This window comes from Eptatretus burgeri, chromosome 16 (assembly GCF_056783735.1).
Source record: "Eptatretus burgeri isolate ZD-2024b chromosome 16, Ebu_testis_v1, whole genome shotgun sequence".
Lineage (NCBI taxonomy): Eukaryota > Metazoa > Chordata > Myxini > Myxiniformes > Myxinidae > Eptatretus > Eptatretus burgeri.
The window spans coordinates 9309851-9320776 of NC_140976.1; the positions used below are offsets into that span (position 1 = coordinate 9309851).

At 40.3% G+C, this 10926-nt stretch overlaps 1 protein-coding gene across 8 annotated transcripts in view; it reads left to right on the top strand.

Moving 5' to 3' along the window:
- Positions 1–10640, top strand: part of LOC147010459 (uncharacterized) — a 153681-nt gene extending 143041 nt beyond the window's left edge. For 7 of the 8 annotated variants that reach the window (XM_085858785.1, XM_085858787.1, XM_085858786.1 and 4 more), the window contains one exon: positions 2272–2672. In XM_085858785.1, the coding sequence (XP_085714911.1) occupies positions 2272–2657 (386 nt within the window). In that variant the 3' untranslated portion in view covers positions 2658–2672. Of the gene's footprint in view, positions 1–2271; positions 2673–4039; positions 4149–9615 lie in introns of those variants that run through there. The other variant, XM_085858788.1, reaches the window with a different exon arrangement.
- The last annotated feature ends 286 nt before the right edge of the window (positions 10641–10926 follow it).

Consider the following 10926-nt stretch of genomic DNA (forward strand, 5'->3'; position numbering starts at 1 on the left):
GGTCAATGCACTGCCTGTCTGTAAGCCATGCGGCCCGAGCTGTACAGTGTGCCTCTGCCTGGCTGCAGCCTCGCTGGGCAGAGAGACGAGAGGACATTCGCCATATGTGGGAGACAGCCGCGGGTGCGGTGGTCCGCAAAGACCGACGGTAAGATGCTATGGTAAACACATTCGCAGACCCGAACAAGATGTGTGCCATTCGTGTCCTGCTCTGTGTACGATAATAAATTACCCCGGGCTGCCCGTGGATCTGCCGCCATTGAGCATGCGGTCATTTATCAAAAGTGGTGGTGTGCGTGGTGCCGGCCCTGATCTGTGTCATGAATCGAAGGAAAAGATTGGATATAATTATTAGATGGAGCTTTGGATTGAAGAAGAAGATAGATAGAAGTATTAAATAGAGATTTGGATTGAAGATAGATATAGATATATATATATATATATATATATATATATATATATATATATATATATATATATATATATATATATATATATATAATTAGACTCAGAAATGGGTTTAAAAGAGTGCACTGCGTGCATACTGTAAGTTAGCATTTAGTGTGTTGTTCCTTGTATTCCTCCGGCATTCCTGCAGCGCACCGTTGTGTTCGTTATCCTTCCTATCTCTCCTGCCCAATGAGTGGAAATTACTGCTGTGCTGCACATGTTCCGTGCAGCGTGGGCGTTTGGTGTTTTGTTCCTTTTGGTCTCCTGTGAGGGCGCATTCTCACAGCGAAGGGTGTGGCTGCGGTTTTCATCGGTAGGTATCCGAGTGTCGTGCCTGCTGGCCTTCGTGAGGACCCCTTCTCCCAGCGAAGTGCATGTGCCCATGGTTTTCATAGATGGGTGTCCGAGCGTAGCGCCCGCTGGCCCTCATGAGGACCCATTGCTTGGATTTACTTCAGGAATAAAGAAAATAAGAATAGGAATGAGTTCAGAGATATAATCAGACCAAACTCTGAGATTTACACAACGCACTTGTCCCGTTTGTCCCATTAGACAAGAAGGAAGGGACTATCTGAACGTATATTAATGAAATAACTGTTTGGGGACCACTGTATATATTTATATTTATATGTTGGGGACCACTGTATTTGTATGTTGAAGTTGGATGCCATTGGTGTTGGAGGGATGCGGTTTCCAGAACCGCAACTATATGCAGGTAGTCGTCGACTTATGACTGTTCGACTTTACGACAAGATTGCTCCGCGTCTCCACCCACTCAGACTGTTCAGTTTCCGCCCCAGCACCCACCATTGCTCGTGTGTTAGAGTGGTCTCACGATGTCTCAAGATGTCATCTCCAAGATGTCTACCAAGAGGAAATTATCGTTGTCTACTCCTCAACCTGCCAAGAAGGAAAGAAAGGCCATTGATCTCACCACGAAAATGCAGGTGATCAAACAGTACGAAGGAGGAAAGAAAGTGAATGTGATCGCACGTGATCTTAAGTTGTCACACTCTACTGTCGACGATTTTGAAAGATAAAGAAAGGATTCGTGAATCTGTGAAAGGTTCTGCACCCATGCGATCGACAATTATAACAACGCAATTTCAATTTCATTGTTTACGAAAAAAACAACTCCGGCTACCCCGAGCGCTGCCCGAGCTGATAACATCGATGATCCACAACCAAGCACGAGTGACCAATAACATGTTTTGTATTTTTTGTATTTTTGTATGTTTTTGCAAATATTATACCAATTGTACTGTAGTCGTGCAGTGTTTGACTTGAACAAAGAAAATGTTAATAAAATAAGACTTACGGATGATTATTATATCGTTATACAGTATAATATACATGTGGTAATTTTTGCATAGGGCTCTACACCATAAATAAAGGTAAAAATAAAGGTTGGCCGACTTGCGACCAAATCGACTTACGACTGGTCAGTCGGAACTGATCGCAGTCGTAAGTCGACGACTACCTGTATGTATGTATGTATGTATATATATATATATATATATATATATATATATATATATATATATATATATATATATATACATATATATATACATACACACAGTACACACACATATATATGTGTATGTACATGATATGAATGTAACTCGGCTGATCTTCTGGAATCAACTCGGCCAATCTCCCCCAAATTTTGAATAAAGATCATGGGCACAAATTACTCCCCCTCCCCTCTGATTAACGAAAACATTTGTTTATTTTGAGTTATGGTAAATACAGAGCACGAAATAATGTGTAAGATTATTTTCTCCATTTTATGAAACTTTCATTGTTTGTCCATTGCAGGTCACGTGATTGTGAACAACACAAAGACTGTTGAAGTTACAACTGGTGAAGATTTGAACTTCATTTACACGTTCTCTCTCGACACACAGGAAGGTTCACCTTCTATTGATAATTCTCTCCTTTCCATCGAGTTCCACAAAGACTCGAACAAGAGCCCATTATACCTTTTTCAAAATGGAGAACAACAAGTCCTGGATGGGAGGATGAGAATATCCCGAAATCCAAACGGGGATTCTTTTATTCTGACCCTCAAAGATGTGGAATTTCATCACCATGGAACTTACACCTGTACGATACGTTACCAAAATTACAAGGAGGGATCAACATCTACGATCCTGCTCATCGGTAAGTCTCTCTTAGTTCAGTCCAAATCACAAACTCTGTAGTGCTGAATATCATGATTAATTATTTATTTTTCACTCTTCCACTAAAACATATAAACAGGTACACACACACACACACACACACACACACACACACACACACACACACACACACACACACACACACACACACACACACACACACACACACACACACACACACACACACACACACACACACACACACACACACACACACACACACACACACACACACACACACACACACACACACACACACACACACATATACACACACACACACACACACACACACACACACACACACACATATACACACACATATACACACACACACACACACACACACACACACACACACACACACACACACACACACACACACACACACACACACACACACACACACACACACACACACACACACACACACACACACACACACACACACACACACACACACACACACACACACACACACACACACACACACACACACACACACACACACACACACACACACACACACACACACACACACACACACACACACACACATACACACACACACATACACACACACACACACACACTGATAATGTGAAGTGATGACAATTCTCTCATCCCCAAAACTCCACATTTCCAATCTCATGGTTCAAATCCAGAACCTTCCACCAATCACCACAGTTTATCATCATTAACATAACAACCAGAGTCACATGACATGTGATTCCATTATAAACAATTTTGTTCATTTTTATCTCCTTCACCTGAGACGTTCCATTTTCACCCAAATTCCATAAAACTATCATCTCATCTATTCCTAATTCCCAATGTGATCACAACGTTTTTTAAAAGTTTTTTTCTTGACTCATTGTATGTTTTTTCAGTTCTACTTGACAGTTTAAAGTTACATTTTACTAAACTTTCACCAGTTGTTGTGACCTTGACATTTAACCTGAACCCATCAATTTCACTTCTGTCCTATTCTACTACAACCAACTCGTTTAAATGTCCCATTAGTAAAGGAGTTCACTTTACACCATTAATTAGTTAACATTTCACCATTTAAATTACATCCAGAAAACTTTCACCTTGACCTTTGACATGAAAATGAAGTGGATTCTTCATTGTCTTGAATCGAACGTACGTGCCAAGTCAACATTCAAACCATTATTAAATTATTATTCGTTTGAATTTTAACACTTAAACAGAGCAAGGGGATCGATTAGAAATTGTGTAGAGGGGAGGGTGAGGATGGGCAGGGGGTATGGGGTGGGGGGGGAGGAGGAGTAAATGGTAAAATAACAAATTTGTGATTTAGTTTGTGGATCACAATGGTAAAATTGTAAATCCAAACAAATTCACAAGGAATGATTTTCATTCTGGTTTTCACTTTGCAGGTTCAAAAGTAAAACACCAACGAACCTTTGTTGTTGTGACAATTTGTGTCCTCTGTGCTGTGATATTTGTGGCCTTGGTCCAGATTCGGCGCTACACGAAAATCACAAGGTAGGTTAATTTTGATTGTTTTCTCATCATTTCATTTTCTCACAACACTGAAGGTGTGTTAATTCATTTGGACAAACAAAATTGATTGTGGAACATTCTTTGGGCGGAATAAAACATCAAAAAAACAATTAAGTATCAAACACAAAGGGAGTGAATAATGATACAATAATTCCTCACACTCAAAATTCTTGCTGCTGTTTCCCTTTGGAGAATCTTTGGGAGTTTTTTGGATTTTCTCATTTCTTGAGATTGTCTCCAAAAACCACATCTGTCTTGTCTAACTTCACCACACCACATCTGTCTTGTCTAAGTTTCCCACACCACATCTGTCTTGTCTAATCCACGGGACTAAGGGGTGAAAGGCAAGAAAAAAACCCGTCGGACCAGCACGTTTATTGTTGGTAAGCACGAATACACATGCACATCCGGGTAACTTCAAACAGAACATGTCGGCATGCCACCCCTCCCCCCAAAATAACGATACATTAGTACAAGGTACAATCATTCTAAGTTCAACCATTCACGTGCCTTCCGAGTGTGAGCACGGCATCACAAATGTGTTGAGTGTTCTTGTAGAGTACTGATAGATATGGGGGAAGTGCAGAAAGAGAAAGTACAGATTCCATTTCCATACGATTGGGTTCAGACACATCGGGTTGTGACTCACTTGGTTGTGGCACTTCGCTCAAAACTGGACCAGATACTGAGGGTTCACTTTCAATGGGCTGAACATGGGTGGGAAGATTGGGCTCACACTGTCTTTGGCCGAGTTGGTCAATATGTTTATGTGCTGTACACTTGACAGTTCCACAACAAATACACAGTCTCCAATTCGATTGATTGCATGACCAGTGAGCCAGTTGGGTCCACGGCCGGGATTCAGTACTAAAACAGGATCAAACACATTGATGGCACATGAAACCAAGGTCCTGTCATCATTCCACTTCTGTTTTAACTGGTGGTCAGAAGCTCTGAAGGAATCATAGGGAAGGATCAGGACTAAGCGTATCTTTAGAATTCGACCAAACATTAATTTCAGTGGCTGTGCATCCGGTGATTGTGTGCGGGTGTATCCTATATGTAAACTAGAATGGCACTCAGTAAAGTGCATACCTCCGCCACGCTGTGCCTGATCTACAAGAACATATAGGGCCCATTATATTTTTGAAATATCATGCAATACAGCACTATATCATTTTTGGCCCAATCTCTCAATGGTGAAGAATCACTTTAAAAATTATCAGATCTGGATCCAGATTGGGATCTTCACCAAAATTTAATAAATTCGGCCTTGTCAGACACCCAACATGTCCACCAAGTTTCGTCCGAATTCGTCCACAACTTTTTGAGATATCGTGCTATATATCGCTTTTGACCCTATCTCTCATTTGTGAAGAATCACTCAAAAATTCTGGGAGTTGGATCCGGATCTTCACCAAAATCTAATCACTTCGTCCTTGTCACACACCCAACTTGCTCACCAAATTTCATCTGGATCCATCCACAACTTTTTGAGATATCCTACACACAATCAGATAAACAAAGAGACAAACAAGCATAAGAAGTCGTGCAGAGCACGACACTTGCAAAATCCATAAAACATATTTGACCAAAAAATAATTGGTGATTAAATTGAATGACCAAATATACAACTCCTCTTCAAATTTCAAGTCAATGGAATGAAAGTTGAGGATTTTATGAATGCCACCTAAGTTGTTGACCATTGGCCTATGTTGACCTTTTGGTCGATGTTAACCTCAAAAATAATTGGCCAGTTGAATTCAGTGACCTGAACTATATATATATATATATATATATATATATATATATATATATATATATATATATATATATATATATATATATATATATGTATATATATATGTATATATATATGTATATATATATGTATATATGTATATATGTATATATATATATGTATATATATATATGTATATATATATATGTATATATATATATATATATATATATATATATATATATATATATATATATATATATATATATATATATATATATATATATATATATATATATATATATATATATATATATATATATATATATATATATATATATATATATATATATATATATATATATATATATATATATATATATATATATATATATATATATATATATATATGTATATATATATATATATATATATATATATATATATATATATATATATATATATATATATATATATGTATATATATATATATATATATATATATATATATATATATATATATATATATATATATATATATATATATATATATATATATATATATATATATATATATATATGTATATATGTATATATGTATATATATATATATATATATATGTATATATATATATATATATATATATATATATATATATATATGTATATATATATATATATATATGTATATATATATATCGCCTTCAAATTTAAAGTCAATCGGATGAAAATTGAGGAACTTAAAAATGTCCCCTCAGGTCAGGTCAGGTCAGGTGTAGGAGCATGTGCTGGAGCAGCGCGTTGCTACGTCCACTTTCCGTCGGTACTCCAGGGGCCTCTGTCTGGCCATCCCCCAAGCAGATGCCTTTGCCATCCCCATCTCGTTGAGATGCTGATCAACCAGCTGCAACCACGAGGCATGTGGTCGGCCCATTGGACTCCTGCACTTACGAGGCTCCCTCGCTGAGAGAGTCTGGTGAGCAGGATCAGCGTCAGGAAAACGATCCACATGTCCAAACAGCCGCAGCAAATCTCATTTGAGTCTCTCTCAGCAACCGTTAGTTGGACACAAAGTCCGTCCAGTGATAGCCAAGGATTCTCTGAAGAGACCTGGTACCAAAGGAATTAATTCGCCATCTCAGGTCCCTGGTCAGAGTCCAAGTCCCACATCCAGTCGATGTATTGAAATCCCCTGAGATTAGAAGAGTATCTCGCCTGAAGCACTGACCAACCACAGACTCGAGCGTGGCATAGAATGTGTCCTTCACGGTGAGATCACTCGCCTCAGTCGTAGCAGAAACAGAGACCAGGGAAACGACACCCAAGGAGCGACGAATCCTTGGTCTCATAATACGTTCGTTGAACAGTGTTACCTCAGTTATCATTGGAGTCAGCTTATTGGACACAGCTGCAGCAACTTCTTGGCCATGGTAACCTTCAGAGTGACCAGACCAATAGTAGGTGTAACCGCCCACCATCATCTCACCACTGTCCAGTCTCAGAACCTCAGAGAGTGCTGTAATACCGATGTTCAAACACTTGAGTTCAGATGATAACAGAGATAGGTGATCATCCTCTCTTTGGGATCGGACATTCCAGGCACCTACCCAAAGGGACCCCCTCGGGTTAACCCAAGGAGACCACCGTATGGTGGACGACACCTCAGCACCACCCCGACACACACCACCACAATCTGACCCACGAAGGTTACTCCCTGGTTTTCCTCCCATCATCAAAGGGTGGCGGCCCCAAAGGGTTTGCCCCAATCCCGTCATCCGGTGAGATGCCCTGCGAAGGGAAGCTGCACAGGAGTTACTCCCACGGAGTGGGTTTTTAGTTCTCTTTGTGTTTTTCTTGTGTTTTGTAGAATGAAGTGTTTTACGGTCGCCGGAGTGCAAATTCTGCCACCATCCTCCTAAAAAAAATGCAACCCAACTGCAGAACATCCACAGACATACTTGGGCACGAGATATGGATGGCCATTGGCTCATGAGGAGCTCCTTTGGCCTTTGACAGGTTTTGATTTTAATCCTGCTGCGTGTCCATATCCAAATGCCCTCCTCACCAGGAAACCTGGTGGGGGAGACGGTTTAGTCACCGACAACCCGACCATGATACAGGTGAGGACAGGTTTACATGGTGCCTGTAGCAAGTAACAGATCTAATCTGGCCTGTCCTGACTGCTACATCGGTATTGATGTGGAAAGGAACAGAATGTTGAAAGCATGGTAAACTTGCACTGCCATTGATTTGCATGACAAGCAGATCAATACCAAAGTACAAGCTCAATTTTGTCACGAACTGTCAAGGTGAAAGAGTCAGCGCGTCGTCCATGTCCTCTGATCCTTCCAGGTAAATTTGGTGAAGTTCAATGGAGTCCAAACATGAATGTGCTGTTTCTACATTAACTCAATAACTTTGGCGAGAAATGGATCCTCGTTTGGTATGGATTGTGAGGCAGCAGCTGAATGAGCTGCCTTGGCACTCTGCTCACTGAAGGAAGATTTATGGCATTCTTTATGATATTGTGCATCCACTGCGTGCAGATCGGAGGCGGCAGCTGAAACCCTGATACGAACATCTCCAGCCAACTTGTCCCCCCCACCCCCACACCCCACCGATTGCATCACATTGTTGTAAAATAAGGTCCTTGACGGACGGCTGACCTGGTCGTTCGGCCCTGCTACAATAGCATACCACCCGCCATCATTGAGGATGTTTTGGCAACTGAGGGAAACATAATTGGCCACAGAAGATGCATTGGCCAAGTCGGTCCTCTGTTTCGGCGCACGTTTACGTGTTTCAGAACATTCACTTAGTCCTCGTTTCTTCCGATATCGAGCAATATGTTGAGCCAATGTGCATGATGAAACACAAGACCTGTGACAGTTGTTCGTCAACTCTGGATTCTCTCACAGTTGCACTGTCCTTCTGACTCTGCAAACTGTCATCCTGTTGCTTTGTGGCAGTATTGATTATTTGGATTCTTTTTGGCCCAGAGGTTGAGAGAGCTTTGTCCATCTTTCTACACTTCAAAATGCAGCTAGCCATATTAGTCTGCTCCCACATTCACCTGGAAACACAAATGCAAAATTTATGTCACAAAAATAAAAGCACATTTCTGGCTGGTGTAACAGTGAAACTATTGCAATTTCTGTGTCTTCTTCTTCTTCTTTCGGCTGTTCCCGTTAGGGGTCGCCACAGCGGATCATCCGTATGATCTGCATAGTGATTTGGCACATGTTTTACGCCGGATGCCCTTCCTGACGCAACCCTGATTGCCTCTTACGACACAGGGATATGGTACACCTATTTTAACCGGGGTATACACCGGGCCAGTATACTGGTACTCATTTCGCCGACCTCAGAAGGATGACAGGCTGAGTCAACCCCCTGGTGTATTAATTCAGTGGCCCAACGGGGCTTGAACTCAGGACCTTTTGGATCCCAAGCCGCTGCCCTAACCACTGCACCAACACCAGGATTTTTTGCAATTTCTGTGTATTTCCATCAAATAGCAGCCATCTTGGTGGCCATCTTGAATATCTCATTGCCCAAGGGTGCCAGGGTGGTATGAACCGGATTTCAAAAATATCGGGTGAAAAGAGATGGAAACCGTGAAAAACGTTAGTCGGACTGAAGTGCACGGTGGGTCATGTAAACACATTGTGTGACAACTGAACTAACTTTAATGTTTCCATATTTCAGATTTCACCAACGTCGGTAGGACAAGACATCACCAGAGAATGAAGAAACAACCGTGGCACTTAAAGAACTTTAAGAATGATTGAAGAGATGACAAATCCAAATTTAAAACTTCCATGAATCGTGATTGTATAATAGGAAAAACAAAGGAAGTTCACGATCAAAATACAACATCCATACCTCCAATGGAGCATCTATTCATCAAGTATGAACACAATTACAGGAGTACAGAAACAAGAATGTAATCATGATGAACTAAACGAAGATCCAGACGCTCCGTCCACCACCATTTCCACACTTCGTTCTCATGAAGATTCTGTTTGTAATCATTAGCTGCTTTGGAATCTGAATGGAAGATTTATAGCCAAGAGTTATGATGGTTATGATGTCTCACCTGGAAAACCTGTAGATTTTCATGAGTGTTGTGTATGTAGAGAGTGTGAGAGTTTATTCCATGTAAGATAATCTGTTTTGTTTCTTTTTAATTTATCCTGAATTTTGTGCAATATAAAGTTCTGAACTTATTGAAACGATGACACCAAAGCACAAGACGTGTTGTTCTCACATCGCACACAGGTGTCGGTTTTTTTTTAACCGCCTCTCCTCAGTTTCAGCTCAAATTTTCTCTCAACCCTCCAAGGTACCCCCTCCCCCAACCCACCAAATCTTCAGACACACACAGTCTTCCCTTTGAGTTGAACTCCCAAAAGACAGGCTTTCCACACACTTTAACTTTTTAAACAACAATCTGTTTGACTGTGAACAGGATATCTCAAAAAGTTTTTGATGGACTTTACCTTTGTTGGTAAAGTTGGAAGTAATTTGTTTTCCCAGGCAGACTTGATTTGGCCAGCCATTCTGGAGAAGAAGATTTTTATAAGTTTTTGGGTAAATCCATTATGGCTGCCGAAACATGTGACCAATTACATGTGTGTGAACCTTTTGTTCCTCGCGGACAGGCGGTCACACGTATAAAGTTTCGCCTCGATCTGTTCAGCCACTTCAGAGAAGATTTTTGAAGGTTATTTTTTTAAAAAACAGTGGTTGCCGAATCACGTGACTGATGACATCATTAATTTTTTTTTCTGTGGACCATTTTATCCCAAGATGACGCTCAAAAAATTTCATTCTGATCAGATGTGGAGTTATACACATGCAACTATGATGTCATTACGAGTGTACCTATGACGTCATTTAAACAACCCTTATTCTACAGAAGTAATTACGACGTACCAAGTTTCAATTTTTCCCTTGGTGCGGTTTCAGAGATAGAGGTCCAAAGTTTTTTTCCGTTTTTCCAATATGACTGCCATA